The following is an 18,471-nucleotide window of genomic DNA, read 5'->3' on the forward strand; positions in this document are numbered from 1 at the left end:
TCCCATTTTACTTATGCAGAATTCTGTTCCCATCTTGTAAACCACTCACCGATTTTCTCTTAGTATATCTACTAAGCTTTCAGCCAACCAAATATTTTTCGGCGACACATCTCCACCGGCAATTTGTCTGAGGAGGCACCAAACAACTCCTTCCACGTTATTTATGCCCGTCTTGACAAGTTCCCGAACCAGCCACAAGAGTTGTTTTCTCGTGCTCTCGGACAACCGCGAAAATCTCTCGCCAATAATCTGGTGTATCAGCGTCTCTGTCACCACCTTCAGTGAGTCACGGGTCAGGAGAGTCAGATCATGGTAGTGCTGCAATGTAATGCAAATGTCAGATATTGCACCCAAATGAAAAATTATTCTTTGACATTGTAAATTAAAATAAACCCACAAAGGACTAACATAGTAAATTCAAATGGAATATCTGTAACTATCCTCTACTCAATATACTTTAGGTGCCGTTTCCATCATGTCTGTAGTAAGTTATGCTGATAAATTGGTTAGGACATGCCAATAATTCAACCTAATTATGAGCTGACCAATGAGCATGAACACAACTGTCAGACAAGTTCCAGTGATCAATTGTTTGTCCAACGCTCGTAACAAGGACTCCAGATATGGGCCAACTACTGTAGTGTAACTACTGTACTGTACAAACGGTCCTAGACTACCTCAATTCTACTAAAAATACATATAAAACTAGGTTACTACAACTATTTAATTGATGAAATATTGATATAAATAAGGCAAATACAGTAAGCAGCCATTTCAAGTTTCCCCAAGAAAAATACAAGTACACACACACACAAAAGTCCCTTTACTTTAACAATATATATTTACATATATTTAAACCCAATTTGTATCTCACCCACTCAACATTCTTACCCGTGAGGCTATGGATGGGTCGGCAAGGATGCTGACCAGCAGACCCATGCAGAGTTCATCGTGAACCTTGCGGTCATCTAAGACTTTGTTTAACGCATGATGTGACTCCTCTTCTGTCAAACCACGAGTCAAGCTAATAACACTGTTGTAGGCCTTATCATATTTCTAGAAAAACAAAAAAATAACATTAATGTACGGTATTTAAAACAATTACCAATAATATTACATACTGAATAAAGTTAAAATATACAAAAATGTAAACACAATATTAGAGCTTTATAAATTAACGAGTCAATTAAGGGTTATTCATTCCTAATATTTAAATACTGTATACAGTGAATTGTGATTTTAGCATTGTACGCACAGCCCGGCTTCCTGTTTTGGTAGTACTAATAGTAACGATGAGGACCATTGTACATTTATTGACATATATTGCAATTAAAAAGTAGAATCTGTACTACTGAATTTAGACAATCCAGAAAAGGTTTTATATTTATGTTGCGAGGACAACCTAAATTAACCTAACCTAACCTTCCTAGGTCTAATACACTATCTGAGGCCTAATATAGTACATGTGTGTGCTATACTAGGCCAGGAATATTTGTTTTTTTAGCTTCATTTTTTGGGACTATAAAGTGAATAGTACCAAATTCTACTCTCTAATTGCTTGCTTGTACTATGGTGCACATAGCTACAAAAACTACTATCTAAACAAGAGGATGGTTATTACAGTTCATTTTATAAGCACTACATACAGTATAGTCTTTTAATATGTACCACATACTGTACATATAGTGTATTATAATTTAATATAAATATACAGTACAGTACCACATATGGTGCAGTATAATTTGAATACACCCAGAAATATTACCAGACACTGACCATATTACTAGATCACAAGTTAATTTTAATACAAAATCATTACTAAATTATAACTACAGTACCTGTACTCTTAAACATACAGTACAGGACTGTATTTAAATTATTCTTATCATTATGTACACACATGAACACCGAGACCCACATGCTCTTGCTGGATTAAAACAGTTGTGCCAATCAAAAATCGTACTACAGTGTGTATATTATATTCTACTACCCAAGTGATAAAAAAAACTCCTCTAGCACAGTGTTCAGCATAATAAGCTTGCAGCCAAATGGTCCTGGGTTTGATTCCCACACAGGATGTGATGTTTACCTGAAGAAGGTTGTTGTTAAAGATTAGCTACCTGGAACAAAAAGTTCCAAGTAACACGGGCTATGGTGAGCCCGTAGCTGGAGAAGGTATCGGGAGTGTCTCGGGAGTTCTTCTACTCCCAGAGCCCGGCCTGAGGCCAGGCTCAATGGCTCGATGTTTGGCCACATACCCTTACACCTGATGCCGTTATTCGCCTAGCAGTAAATAAGTACCTTGGAGCTAGGCAACTGTTGTGAGTTGCATCCTGGGAAAGATCAGTAGTTGGCCTAAGTTGGCCTCAAGAAGCCTACTAGTTTTCCTGTTCCCGACAATGGGAACCAATTCATTCCAACACTGTTTAATGCAATTTAGGTTAAATACAGTATCCTTGAACTGTAATCCCTGAAGAGAATGTCTCCATATACCTGTATAGTCTAATATAAACATTATTTTGGAGATCCATGAAGCATAATAGGAAGGCTCAAATAGAATGGGTCATCCCACAAATCCAAACTGCACATGATATCATTTCTAAATAACATTTCAGTCACATTTCCTGTTGCATAGTCGCTAGTGAACAAATACAGTACACGTACCTAAACCTATTGACATTACGGTGGATAAAAAAATGACTGCAGGTTATTGGAACACTTACGGTATAATTTTTTTGAGACAATAGTCTAAAATATGACACTGGAATGGATGCTGTATAAGAACTACCCATGGCAATAGCAGCCAGAAAATAACATTACCCGGTGTTAAGGCACTCGGTAAGTGTTCAGATATGCAGGTTGGTAGCATCCACACAATGAGCAGCATCCCGATTATAAAAATTTTGCCAGTACTGTATAAAAATGTATAGTACCATATGGTCTAAAATGTGCCTTCTTTCATTGCAAAATTATCATGAGTCCTAAAATTGGTTGCATGGTTGCTGAATAACCAGCAACCATACCTGGTTGCCAGTTATTCAACGTCATAGATGTCCAGACACTGGCATACCTTGGGTGTTACATTGACACAAGTTATCTCAATGTTTGGTGGCTTATTTCTAGGGAATCATTAACATTAAGATCCGATATTAACATGCAAGGTAGTATGGTGTGTTTGGCATGTGTCGGTGTCATTTTCAATTGATTTGGAATTCACTAGTCTTGGTATTGTGCTACCGGTAAGAGGCTAATTATGGTGCTAGTGTTCGGACACGTCACTTATTATTCATAATACACATTCCTAGATCTCTCTCTACCTGTGTCATACAGTTTAAGAACCATGTATCAACTGTACCTGAAAGCTGAAGAGAACATCTTAAATCAAATTTAACGTGTTAAACTTCAAAATAAAAAAGAGAGATAATTTGGTGGCTTTCCCAAGAGATTATTGAAAATAGTCCAGTACAGTAGGAAACTTATTGTAACAGGTTTGTATTAGATATCTTTCAGGTTTCAATATGTTTTCGGAGTATATTCAGAGTTAATAGTATTTCTGTGATTGCATTCTATGTACCGATGCAGGGACTAGAAATTTTTTTCCTATTGTCCACAACCAGTAACCGTTGACCATTCAGATTACGGCAACTTTACCCTCCATCTTATTTCTTAGTACTGTACTGTATACTGAACATATTTTTTTTTTTTTTGCTAAAAAAAACTTCTTAATCCTTTTCAATAGTAATTTTTTCAACTAAATTTCCTACATTTTTGATAAATCTCCATCTCAGCCTGGTATGCATGAACATTGTCTAACAAATATTTAACATAAGCTATACAGCACAAACTAAATATATTAAACACAAGATATACCAGAACATTGAATATACAAGAAAATCAACTGGAGCCATGCGGGGGATTCGAACCAGCAACATGGGTACTCCAAAGAACATGCCTTAAACCAATGAATCCCGATACGTTATACGTAATGTAACCTGGGATGCAACTGAATCCACTAGGGATCTTGAGGCATCGAGCCGATATCAAATCAAGTTTTTATATATTACCCGCATGCACTCTAGTGTGCATTGAATATACATACATACATAAATGCTTCAAAAATCAGTCTCAAATAGTCTGTTTACAACATTGCCATTCTTAATTACTATTCCTGACAATACAGTATTTGTATGAATAAAATATTTAAATCCTAGATTTTTGAGGGGGAATAGGCAGCACAGAAACTTAAGCAAATTTCATGCTTACTATGACAATGAATTTTATTAATGAACACAACTTGTGTGCATACGAACTTGCCTTTCTGCGTACTTAACAATGAACAGATCTGCAGAGATTCTGGGACTTTCACTAACAATCTAGTTCAACTTGCTGAAATCATATTGTCTGATACAGTTCTATAAAAGTTTAATTCCTGAATGGCAAGTTTTCTACACATGGAGTGGTGAAAATATTTTTGAAGTCGAGGTGTATGTGCCTAAAAAGAATTGTTATAATAATACTGTATTTTTATCAAAATAAAGATCATAAAATGTGTATGGATACTAGTGCGGAAAGTTGCACATCGTCAGTAATTGGACGGAAAAATTTATTTAAAAAAAATTACCAATCCGAAAAGAAATACATACCATGTTACATTGCATACAGAAATCAGATCGTAATGCTCATTAGTTCTTATGATATAAGGAACTAAACATGATGGTGTCAGATGCCAGAATTGGGACATGACCAGAGAGACTGTGGAACCAAAGAGCCAGAGCTCAACCCCCACAACCATAACTAGGTGAGTACTGTCTGTCATGGGAACAGACTCTACCTCCAGGCAGAGTCTCCCACCATCCCCTTGATAACTGGTCTGCAATAGGCCTAATATGCTATGTACCTTTATGTACTGACCATATAATTTTCACACTATCTAATTGTCACACCCAAACACCCATACAATGTCTGAAGATTTATTAAGTCAACCATAATGCACACACACACACCCTTCAGGAATCTGTACACCATTTGATAGACAGTTGAGAGGCAGGACCAAAGAGCCAGAGCTCACCCCCACTGCAAGCACAACTAGGTGAGTACACACACAAATATATGCAATACTGTATACCTATCAATGTAAAGTACAGTGAAATGCAAGGGTTACAAGTCGAGGAATGTGAAACAAATATATAACTAACAGGTTATAAGAGTATTGACTTGGGCATTGCTGGAAGAGAAGCTAGTGGTAGAGTGAAAAATTCTGCCCCAACATGGGCCTAACTTAAGTCTATAGTAATGTGGCCGAAGACAGGCGACATGTCATGGTAGTCGTAACGTTCATAATCCATTGTCATATTTCCCACTACTGCAGTCATGTCCAGGTTCAAAAACAGCCCACTTGACTCATATGTTCAAGAATAATCAGTCTTTCCCCAGGAAGGTCAAACTTCTAATTCCCTCCAATCTGTAAGGTCTATTCTGTGTCTTGTGTTCACCTGTGATTTTATGCATATGTAAGTCCCTGCATGTACCTGTATTTGTATGCATTGAAGTCTCTATTGTTTATGTATTTGTAAATGTCTATATATCTGTTTGTGTAACTGACTATTCATCTCCATACTCAGTGTAGGCTATCTAGGCCTAATCTGATCTGAAACATAAACATGAAGTCATCACATTTATTAACCAAGGACTCAGCAGCTACAAGCTGTCAACACATTAAGGGTCCAGGTATATACTGCTTACACTAGCACCTTAACACATTTAGAACACACACACGCACATTCATTGAATCATCTCTACACACTCGTACACAAGAAAATGCAAACGGCTGCCTGCTTATACCAGATTATAGTGTAGATGAACATTACAAAAGATTTAAACTTAAACAAAAAAAATTATTCAATTCCAGTTGCCATTCATGATTTTTGTTAAATTATAAACATACTACACTTATACTGGTGAGGCTCCTTAAAACATGGGTGACATTTGGGTGACTTCCTCTTATGTTCAGCATATTTTCTCCTATCCAATATAATAATGCTTACCAATTGCCATATACTAATGCCAATAAGATAAAAATAAGCATCACACACTTTCCTCCACGGAGTATACAATATTTCACATGGTATATTTTGTAAAACCGCACTATAATACGCTGTACGTAAATTGTGTCGTGTGCTCAGTATAATATCCTTCATGTATGAAGCGATTAGTCTTGGGTATAAAACTAACACCCATAATAGTACAATGCCATTAGCCACATTCCAATTACACGCAGACTAGCTAATGTCTACACTGCTAATTTGTAACAATAATTATCCCCAACAAAAATCAAATGCAAAACAACAAATGTTCATGTTGTATTTACATACTATCATGAGCAGTAATTGAATCAAATATTTCCTTAACACTAGCAGAGTGATAAACAATGTTATCTCCCGGTGCCTACGCTACATGTCTGACTGGAAAGTGGTTAACTGTACAACTTCCAATTTCATTTGACCAAGGTTATTTATAATTAAATTTACAAAATACAATGTTTGGATGCAATGTTTTGTAAAAACATTGCATCCAATGTTTTATAAAAACATTGTATCCCAAAACAAAAGTGGTGCTCTATGCCTTGTAACAATCTTATGTATAATCCTTATGATATACTAGTAGTTAAGTAAACTATTTACAAGTTATAAACCAAAAAGAAATCCGAAACAATACTGCATAGCCTTTGGCAATATTAATTTTCAATGCCAGATCCAATACTGAAACCTTAAAATCATAAGTCTTCGATTCACCACACGTCCAAACTATTTTACAACCATAGGCCTATGTGAATTAAGTCGACAAGTACAGCATAGCACCCACACACATTACCTTAATCAAGTACCCAGTAGTAAGTGCCACGCACGACATTTCCAAACCCATCATTTACCACAATCTTGCACGTATTGCAAATACTTCAACATGCAATCAAGGGAGCCCCCGAGGGATGAGAGGCAGTAGGCCTCCGGGGCCACCAGCCTCCAAGCAACATGTAGAGGGATTATTAATCCACATGTAGAGGGATTATTAATCCACGCCAAGATGGATTACCAGTGGCAGTGTAGCGGCCGGATACCACCACTGGCAGGCCTGTGTGGGCCTCACTGTGGCCGGCGTGTATAAGGCACATTTACCATCATAACTTATTCATAGCCCGCTGTAAGCAATTGCATCTTGCACGCGGACCTCCCCCCCCCCCATACTAGGGGGTAGGCAAGGAGGAGGGGGTTTATTAGGGGGGGCCTTCCACCCCCTCAACCCATTTTCAACACAATCCATCACAATCCAAATCACCAGAACCCAGACGGAAAAAAAAATAATCCAAAACCACTTAAATTCACCGCTTAAGTGAGCGTTGCCTTATCTCATAACCACACGAGTCGAACCACACGTATTACAGCTGTGCCACTGTCACCACAGGTGCTGGGAGGTGCAGCAGGAGTTTAAATATGGGTGTGAGAGGCCTGAGAGGCCAGAGAGGAGTGGCAGGAGGCCAGAGGAGGTCAGTGTTGACACGATCAGCTGTTTGGCGAGGCGGGCCCCCCGAGTGCGCCATGATCATGTGTGCTGCCTCCCGGGCCACCCGCCACCACCTATCTCTTTTACACCACTATTACCTCGTCCAGATCGATGCGGCCTTCGATGACCGACGTGGTAAACAACCGGGATGTCACGGGTCTCTCGGTGGTCATTGTGACGGCATAATCGTACGAGATCCGGGAGAAAAGCGGGTGTATCGGCGACACAGGAGCCAGCACAGCCCTCACAACAGCCGCGCAGCCATGGCGCGGCGGAATACACAGTTGGCTGGAGTGAGGCGTCGCGCGGCTCCCCCCCCCCTTAACCCTCCCTTAGACTACAGGGATCATAAAACACTATTTCATTATCCTCTCCATTCCTGCCTTTCCTCTACGGGCAATACTAACGTTTTATTCACCATTAAAGCCTGTTGGATATTGTTGGTGTGTTGCGAGCGGGGTTTGGGAGGTATTAAGGGAGAAATTGGGTGAAAAACGTCGGGTAGGCACATGACTGTACCTGCAAGACCCCTATTTCAACCTTCCCTTTTCTCTCTCCTCTTTACCGTGCCAGTTGCCCGGTGGTCGTCGGTGGGGGTGCACGCTCGCTCCTCTTCCTCTTCCTCCTCTTGTTAGCCCCTTTTTTTTTTAAAACATTTATCTCGTCTGCATAATGGTCAGAGCCGCGTCTCAAGCTCTCATACTTAACGCTGCTGTTGGCGAGCGTTGAGGAAGGCTGTTGCGGGGAATGATAACACAAGAAGGGGGAAAATAAACATTGAAAACACTTGTATTTGGAGCGGTGTAGAGCAGCCTGTGTGTGTGTGTGTGTGTGTATGTGCCTCCCACAACGTTACTGAGACACACATAGCTCCTGTCCCCCACACTCCTGTCCCGTCCCCCCCTACACCACCATCATCATCCACCACTATCACCACCATCCTCCACCACTACCACCACCCTCCATCATCACAACCCTCCACTACCACCATCACCTTCCATCATCACAGCCCTCCACCATCACCACCCTCCACCACCATCACAACCCTCCACCATCTTCACAACCCTCCACCATCTTCACAACCCTCCACCACCATCACAACCCTCCACCACCACCACAACCATCACAACCCCTCCACCATCATCACAACTCTCCACCACCATCACAACCCCTCCACCATCATCACAACTCTCCACCACCATCACAACCCTCCATCACCACCCTCCACCACCATCACAACCCTCCACCACCATCACAACCCTCCACCATCTTCACAACCCTCCACCACCATCACAACCCTCCACCACCATCACAACCCTCCACCATCTTCACAACCCTCCACCACCATCACAACCCTCCACCACCATCACAACCCTCCACCACCATCACAACCCCTCCACCACCATCACAACCCTCCACCACCATCACAACCCTCCACCACCATCACAACCCTCCACCACCATCACAACCCTCCACCACCATCACAACCCTCCACAACCATCACAACCCTCCACCACCATCACAACCCCTCCACCACCATCACAACCCTCCACCACCATCACAACCCTCCACCACCATCACAACCCTCCACCATCACAACCCTCCACCACCATCACAAACCCTCCACCATCTTCACAACCCTCCACCACCATCACAACCCTCCACCACCATCACAACCCTCCACCACCATCACAAACCCTCCACCACCATCACAACCCCTCCACCACCATCACAACCCTCCACCATCTTCACAACCCTCCACCACCATCACAACCATCACAAACCCTCCACCACCATCACAACCCTCCACAACCATCACAAACCCTCCACCATCATCACAACCCTCCACCACCATCACAACCCTCCATCTTCACAACCCTCCACAACCATCACAAACCCTCCACCACCATCACAACCCTCCACAACCATCACAAACCCTCCACCACCATCACAACCCCTCCACCATCATCACAACTCTCGACCACCATCACAACCCTCCACCATCTTCACAACCCTCCACCACCATCACAACCCTCCACCATCTTCACAACCCTCCACCACCATCACAACCCTCCACCACCATCACAACCCCTCCACCATCATCACAACCCTCCACCACCACCACCATTAAAATAATAATAATAAAAAAAACACCACCATCACAACCCACCACCACAACCCACCACCACCATCACAACCCACCACCACAACCCTCCACCACCACCACAACCCACCACCACCATCACAACCCACCACCACAACCCTCCACCACCATCCCAACCCACCACCACCACCACAACCCACCACCACCATCACAACCCTCCACCACCACCACAACCCTCCACCACCACCACCATCACAACCCACCACCACAACCCTCCACCACCACCACAACCCTCCACCACCATCCCAACCCACCACCACCACCACAACCCTCCACCACCACCACAACTCTCCACCACCATCCCAACCCACCACCACCACCACAACCCACAACCACAACCCTCCACCACCACCACAACCCTCCACCACCATCACAACCCACAACCCACCGCCACCACCATCACACCATAATCATCACCATATACCAACTTAAACCTTGGTATTAAAAGCCTACCTTTCACGCAGACATCAGTGATGATATATATATATATATATATATATATATATATATATATATATAGAGAGAGAGAGAGAGAGAGAGAGAGAGAGAGAGAGAGAGAGAGAGAGAGAGAGAGAGAGAGAGAGAGAGAGAGAGAGAGAGAGAGATAGTGTCGTCTGAATTGAAAATCCTGGTGCAAAACCTATAGATTAATTACAGCATTTTTTAAGTGTACACTATGACAGGATGTGTGATTTTTGAAGAGGCGCGTACGTGCGAGTGCGCGCACGCCAGCATATCCGTCCCGGCCTGATTGTACTGTCTATCAGTACAGAGAGTAGTACATGTGTGACTTGTTGTACTGTATATGTATACATGTAGCCGTGGGTTAATATGTGGACGGTTGTGTATAAGGTGATTCCCCTCTTCTTCCCTTTCGCCCATCTCTTTCTCTCAGAAAAAATATATAACGAAGCATTGAAGTTTCTACATATACTGAAAATACGGAAAACTCTATGCAAAACACTACCAATATTTCAGACTTGTCTCCATGAAAATCGCATGGGGGGTCTATATAAATGTCAATATTTCTTAAAATGATTCACTTGGGCCGACCCTGACTGGCCTATGACACTATAGTACCCAACATGCATCATTACCCCCATCTCCCCCTATTCCCTCCTTGGCTTTCTCCTCTCACTTTTCCTTCTATCCCATTATCAGAAAATCTCCATAAATGTTAATATATCTTAAAGTGTTTAACTTAGGCTGGCCCGTACTGGACTATGATCTTCCTGTACCTCAGACCATTCTCCTGCAAACTTGTGTTAGGGTAGCACCAAAGTGTTAGGCCTCCGTCCTTGGACAAACATTCTATATCTATTAAAAATGTCTCTTTTTGTCCAAAGTTAAAGGCCAAATGCTTGGAGCTAGCCTCACCCAGCTTTGCAGGGGGAATGGTCTGGTGTATGAGAAGGATATAGGCTAGTCTGGGTCAGCTCCAGCTTTTCACTCTAATAACAATATAGGCATTTAACCCAACACCCGCCATTTTCATGAAGTCCAAACTGAAATTGTGGATATGTTTTACACAGATTGCTCAAGTTATTTCCGCCATTTATCTATGAATATTTATGAGCTACTGAAAATTATGAATTCATTCAGGTTACAGTGATGGAGATAGTGAGGAAGACGGTTATGGTGAAGATAGTGAGTAGGGAAGATGGTTACGATGATGAAAGTAGTATATAGAGTGAAGAACGTATATAGTGAAGATGTAAGATGAAGGGGAGGAGAACAAGAGGAATATGAGAGAGAGGCAAGTGAATGATGAGGGGAAAGGGAGGGGAGGGGGATCGACGGATACTGGGAGTAGAGGGACAACCCGTCCTCGACTCAAGTCATTCCATCCAGTGGTCGACCCCCACAGACGCATTCATAAATTTTAACATGCTGTTCATTCAAAACGGGAGTTTTCTCAAAAATAAATTAATATTATAATATATTAGCATATTGTGTATATATAGGTTAGGTTAGGTTAGGTGTTTAGGTTCTGTTGGTGCTTATTTGTAATTTGTAGTACGTGGGTGAAGCATTTATAGCGTTGTGATTCGAACAAAATTCGTCAATGAAGCACTTGTTCCGGATATGTTCGAACGTCAGCAGTTGTGAGTCGTGTGTAAACCGCTTTTCATTCATAAACAGGGGGTTTGGCGGGTGCATGGAATCACTTTTGGATCTTTGTTTGGAGGACGGGCTGAGCATTTACAGCGTTGTGGTTCGAATAGAGGTCGTTAGTGAACCACTTGTTCCGGAAGTGTTCGAACGTCATCAGTTGTGAGTCGTGTGTAAACCGTTTTTCATTCATAAACAGCTGGGGTTTGGCGGGTGCATGGAATGGACTTTGGGTCTTTGTTTATGAGGACGGGCTGCTGTGTTTCGGTAGGGAGCCGAATGCACAACCACCTGGGTAATTGTTAAGCCTGTCCTCCTAAGGTTTTAGCCCCGCAGCACCACTCCTGTGCCAGGTAAGTCCACTACGGGCTCACCATAGCCCGTGCTACTTGGAACGTTTTGTTCCCAGTAGCTGAATCTTAAACAACAACATCCTAAGGTTTCCCAACGTCAAGAAAACGGTCTATAGTGTCCGCTCCTAATCTACCAGAGGACCCAAAACAGAAAACGGGACCGTACGCCACTTTCGCGAGCCGCTTCCATTTTCTAGTACGATAATTTTTGGCCTCATGTAACGCGTACGATCGAAATGCGACGTTGTTTGTAAGAGGACAGGTTGAACTTGAAATTGAAATTGAAATAAGTGTATCGAGGTAAAATACACACAAAGGGATGAGGTAGCTTCCTAGCGGTAGCCTCGCACCACAGAAAACTGTGCCCGGCGCAGGGCGACACAGAAAACGGGATGCTGGCGTGATACACTGCGTGGCGTGTCGGGAAGAAAGGCACCACCGCCGCGAGTCATCCAACATTTACGCAAACCCTTACGAAACCCGTACATCTTTCGACAATCATGGATACATTTATAAAACAGTTGATAAAACGCTTTTGCGTTTCAATGCCCGAAACGCTATGCGTATTAGTGGCTTTAGCTTCTGTATGTACTAACTCTATCTATAAACCCAACATTATGTAAGTCATCATCTATGTATCTACTTTTACATGAATAAAAATTTGAATTTGAATAAGTTCCGAAGCGCCCCGAGGTCGTTTAGAACAATAACCTTGAGTTCTGAAGTTTCCAAACTCGTAAACTGTTTAATAAATACTTAAAATGTACAGATGTCGTAAGTGGACGCGGAAATCCTTGACGAATCCTCTGAATGCTAATAGGTCTTAAGTCTCCTACATTATTTACCTGAAGTTACCTGAAGTGAAACTATCTCTAGTGGCCTGAGAGGACAGGATAATGACGGCTTTGTGTGAGTTACAGTGGCTCCTTGTGTGAGTTACAGTGGTCCCTTGTGTGAGTTACAGTGGCTCCTTGTGTGAGTTACAGTGGTCCCTTTGTGTGAGTTACAGTGGCTCCTTGTGTGAGTTACAGTGGCTCCTTGTGTGAGTTACAGTGGTCCCTTGTGTGAGTTACAGTGGTCCCTTGTGTGAGTTACAGTGGTCCCTTGTGTGAGTTACAGGGGTCCCTTGTGTGAGTTACAGTGGCTCCTTTGTGTGAGTTACAGTGGTCCCTTGTGTGAGTTACAGTGGCCCCTTGTGTGAGTTACAATGGCTCCTTGTGTGAGTTACAGTGGCTCCTTGTGTGAGTTACAGTGGCTCCTTGTGTGAGTTACAGTGGCCCCTTGTGTGAGTTACAGTGGCCCCTTGTGTGAGTTACAGGGGTCCCTTGTGTGAGTTACAGTGGCTCCTTGTGTGAGTTACAGTGGCCCCTTGTGTGAGTTACAGTGGCTCCTTGTGTGAGTTACAGTGACTCCTTGTGTGAGTTACAGTGGCCCCTTTGTGTGAGTTACAGTGACTCCTTGTGTGAGTTACAGTGGCTCCTTGTGTGAGTTACAGTGGCTCCTTGTGTGAGTTAGTGGCTCCTTGTGTGAGTTACAGTGGCTCCTTGTGTGAGTTACAGTGGCTCCTTGTGTGAGTTACAGTGGTCCCTTGTGTGAGTTACAGTGGTCCCTTGTGTGAGTTACAGTGGTCCCTTGTGTGAGTTACAGTGGCCCCTTGTGTGAGTTACAGTGGCCCCTTGTGTGAGTTACAGTGGCCCCTTGTGTGAGTTACAGTGGTCCCTTGTGTGAGTTACAGACACTGAACATTGATGGGGATCGAACTCTCGGCGCGCCTCAATATTGGCTGCCAGACAAGGAACAAGCGATAGTAACAATAATGATACATTTGACATTTAGAACTGGCAAGAGTTTCCGGTACTTGACTAGTGCCTTGTGTGATCTGACGAGCCTAGAACACAGCGTATAACCCACGCTCTCACAAGACTTGACACCTTCAGTTTTGCTTATCGTGGTAAAACTAGAAAGTCAGAGTTGTGCTGTCAATACTGACGGAGGCTCCACCGAAGCTGTTCTCAGCGCCAAGTGATGCATCGCGTGTCACCGTTGTCTCAAAAGGATTTTCCAGTCTGCCGTGTGCGGGGCAAGCCTAGTGCTGAGCAGCAGCCTACTGCCGCCACCTGGAGGCTGGACCAAGAATGATGAGCACCTGCCTAAATCAATTAAATTACGAACCAATTAAAATCAAATTAATTATTAATTTGAACCAATTAAACCAATTAAATCAATCGAATCAATAAATCAATCGAACCAATTAAATCAAATAATTTACAAACTAGTAACTTTATCCAGCAAGAGGCTACTCTACACCTGTTTTGAGCTCACGTCAGGCATATGCAAGAAATGCTGTGTGAAGAGTTGCGAGGACAACAATAGCTGCATTGGCGTGCATAGTTCTGACTTCTGGCAAGTGAATGGAACTGTGATCCAAACAGACTGAGCCATACTGACATTCACGAATGATTGTCAGTGGAAACCAAATTAGTCTCTTAAGTCTGGCTTAAGCTGTTTAGTCTCGTTTTATTTCGTAGTTCTCAAGTGCTAACGAGCCAAACACCTAAGCTTTCGGCCTAAGGTATCGCTTCCGCTCCTACAATGTGGCCTAGAACATCCATTTTTGTCAACCGAATGTAGAATTTGTTAAAAAGAAAACGGAAAGAATTATCACACATACTCAAACCGCTTCTTGAAAATCAACATTTAATTAAAACTTTGAGACAACCATGTATGTTACAAAATTGTTTACAAGGAGTGAGTTTCTGTACTAGTGAACGGCAGCACTGTAACTTACAGGGCTGTATTTTGTAATGGGGGATATTACAAGGTTAGGAAGCTCTTAAATGCCAAGTTTCGGTGAGCAGCCGAACGAGTGTGTGTGTGTGATGGTGATAACTTAAGAGTCCCTCAGGTGTGTGTGGTGAGTCACTGTAGCGAGAGAAGAGAGAGAGAGAGAAAGACTGTAGTGAGAATAGAGAAACGAGACTAGAGAGAGAAGAGAGATAGACGGATGCGTTGGTATCAAATGAGGAAGCGAAGTGAGGCTATGTTTACCTGCCGGAGGAAATGTGTTTACAAGTGTGTGTGTGTGTTCCCGCACTCATCCACCTGTGTGCTGGGATTCAGCGACAGCTCCTGGACCCGCCTCTCGGCCATCAATAAACAGGAGGTATACAATCTACCATCACTCTTTTAAAACGACATTATAGGCTACGACACAGCTATCTCTCTCGTCATAGCTCGTTCCATATCCTGGCTTCTGGCTCATCTGAGTGGTCAGCTTCCCCTGGTGGTTGCCACTTCCGGCCCCCTCTTTAGTTTTAAAGAGTGGGTCCATGTCTAGCTCCTGTACACCGGGGAATATTCTCTAGGGTCGTCATTAAATCAGACTCTAGTTCTGCGGCCGGATAGCTGCACCATCAGAGCACATTCTCGCAGTCTCTGCTCGCGTAGCTGATTACCTCAGCTCCGGGACTACTGTGGAGGGAAACGTTTGAGCTTTCTAGAGTTGCTTTCTGGAGTTCCTCACTGTTGTTCAGGGACTTTCAACTAACAGTCGCGTTTTGTTCACGTTACAAATGCGTCACGGTACCCACCGTTACAAATGCAGCCTACTAAGAAAAAGTAACGGCTCACAAATATGTAGATTTTCTATACATCAGACACGATAACTTTGGTTGATATCACGTCTCGAGTGATATCAAACGACAGCTCAGAGCTGAGAAGAAAGAAAAGTTGTTGCGCTAAGATATTCATGTTGGGAATGGGATATCCGTGGCCGGAGTGTGAGGTGAGGGAATTATGAAGAGAAAGCAATAAGTCAGCATGACTATATAGTACTTGGAAGAGATACGAGGCCAAGGAGCTGGGATACGAGGCCAAGGAGCTGGGATATGAGGCCAAGGAGCTGGGATATGAGGTCAAGGAGCTGGGATATGAGGCCAAGGAGCTGGGATATGAGGCCAAGGGGCTGGGATATGAGGCCAAGGAGCTGGGATATGAGGCCAAGGAGCTGGGATATGTGGGCCAAAGGGCTGGGATATGAGGCCAAGGAGCTGGGATACGAGGCCAAGGAGCTGGGGATATGAGGCCAAGGAGCTGGGGATACGAGGCCAAGGAGCTGGGGATATGAGGCCAAGGAGCTGGGGATACGAGACCAAGGAGCTGGGGATATGAGGCCAAGGAGCTGGGGATATGAGGCCAAGGAGCTAGGAAATAAGCACGAGATGAAGGAACATTACCCGTTCACATGGACCATCGGAAATTAAACTCTACCGTAAACGAAGCGAGGCCGACAAGGTACCGACCAGTCTAAACGGTTGGGCACCCCTGTAGAGAGGTTTTAGAACGCAAACCGGGTCGCGTTCCAAGAAAAAACTCACCCAAAAAGAACAAAAACTCATTACCCAGTACTCTACCGTATTAGGACAAGTTCTCTTGAGTTCTCTGCAGTTCTCCCTCGTTCTGGAGTTTGTTTTTGTAAATATAAGTTTAACGTATAGATGATAAGTCACAATAACTTGGCTGGAAGATATGAGACCAAACACACACCAGAAGTTGAGGAGATTTTAGGAGGGTAGAGATAGCCTAAGCTATTTTATCCCTTTGAGACGTATTTCCTTGCTGGCGATGAGTCACAATAACGTGGCTGAAGTATGTTGACCAAACCACATACTAGAAAATGAAGGGACGACGACGTTTCGGTCCGTCCTGGACCATTCTCAAGTCGATTGTGACCTGAGAATGGAGACTTGAGAATGGTCCAGGACGGACCGAAACGTCGTCGTCCCTTCATTTTCTAGTGTGTGGATTGGTCAACATGTATTTTCTTGTCTCAATAGACGTACTTGAAGCTGAACGTCTTGAGGAGACGACGACGTTTCGGTCAATTCGATCAAGACGAAACGTGGTCGTCTGCTCATGTTCTGGCGCGTGTGTGGTTTGGTCTCCCGAGTTTAGCGTGTTACCGGGACCTCCCGACCCGCCAGGAAAATGATAAACAACCTCCACGTGGTCCTTAAGAAAACATAAACAATCTTGGACACGTGTTGAGGCAGAAGGTAAACATTGCGCCGATGACAGACAGGCTAACAAGTACACGACTACACCCCTCCCCCACCCCCCCTACACACACACACACACACACACACACACACACACACACACACACACACGGACAGTGCTCTGGGGGTCGCAGTTCTAAGGGCCCCGGGTTCGATTCCCGGTTGAGGCAGAAACAACTAGGCCTAGTTTATTTTACCGGATGCACCTGTTCACCCTAGCAGTAAATAGGTTCTTGGGAGTTAGGCAGCTGCCACGGGCTGCATCCTGGGAATGTGTGTGTGTGTGAAACATATGAAGTAGATATGATAAGAGGAAAAATAGGTCGGGAGTCGGTAAATTAGAGAACCGACGATTAGAAAGGCGGAGCCCAAGAGCTAACAGCTGATCCTGCAGACACAAATATTAAATACAAATAGTAAATACACACTCGATGACCTAAAGCTCAATCCTGCAGGCACAAATAAGTGAATACAAATAGGTGAGTGCACACAAAAGTCAGACCCAAGAGCTGAAGCTCGACCCTGCAAGTGAGCACACAATCAACGTTGTTGTTGTTTTAGATTCAGCTACTGGGAACAAAAAGTTGCAAGTAGCACGGGCTATGGTGAGCCCGTAGTGGACTTACCTGGCACAGGAGCGGGACAAGTGGCTTGGGCTATGGTGAGCCCGTAGTGGACTTACCTGGCACAGGAGCGGGGCTGTAACTTGTGCACACATCAACCATTGGCGGAAGCTTACGGCGTCTATCGATCTGTGACTACTGTTTTTTTCTGATTGTCGCTGCTCTCTGTGATCTGTGAGTGACACCTGTTGTGTCTGGTGTCGCTGATGAGCTGAGCGTGGCACCTGTTGTCTCTGTTGACGTCGACAAGCTGAAAGTGTCTGATAGCTCGCCTGGTCATCATGGGAGCTGCGGTCAGCGGCTTAGTTCCTGAAATGTTTTTGAAAACATGAAACGAATGTTTCTCAATTCCTAAGCTGGAGCTTTGGTCAGTCACGAGTGAGCCCACGATCAACACATCTCCACGGCTCATCTCTCCATTACACAAAAAGAAAACCTCAACTAACGTAAACTTTTACCATTTCACATGAGATTAATGAGACGCAAAGGCCCCCTTAATGATACGAGATACCTGTCAGGAGCCCCTAATGCCGCAAAAAACCTAACTGGGCTTCTATAATGAGCTGAGATAAATATTTCCCTATGCCAAGAGACCACTGGTGAGC

General features: G+C 43.7%; 1 protein-coding gene across 2 annotated transcripts in view; it reads right to left on the bottom strand.

Moving 5' to 3' along the window:
• IntS3 (integrator complex subunit 3) overlaps positions 1 to 7,843 on the bottom strand; it is a 35,354-nt gene extending 27,511 nt beyond the window's left edge. Inside the window, exons 1-3 of one of the 2 annotated variants that reach the window (XM_045753737.2) lie at positions 7,656 to 7,843; positions 892 to 1,056; positions 50 to 318 (exon numbers count right to left, since the gene is read on the bottom strand). In XM_045753737.2, the coding sequence (XP_045609693.1) occupies positions 50 to 318; positions 892 to 1,056; positions 7,656 to 7,730 (509 nt within the window). In that variant the 5' untranslated portion in view covers positions 7,731 to 7,843. Of the gene's footprint in view, positions 1 to 49; positions 319 to 891; positions 1,057 to 7,379; positions 7,613 to 7,655 lie in introns of those variants that run through there. The other variant, XM_045753738.2, reaches the window with a different exon arrangement.
• Positions 7,844 to 18,471: the final 10,628 nt, after the last annotated feature.

This window comes from Procambarus clarkii, chromosome 33, assembly GCF_040958095.1.
Source record: "Procambarus clarkii isolate CNS0578487 chromosome 33, FALCON_Pclarkii_2.0, whole genome shotgun sequence".
Classification (NCBI taxonomy): Eukaryota; Metazoa; Arthropoda; class Malacostraca; order Decapoda; family Cambaridae; genus Procambarus; species Procambarus clarkii.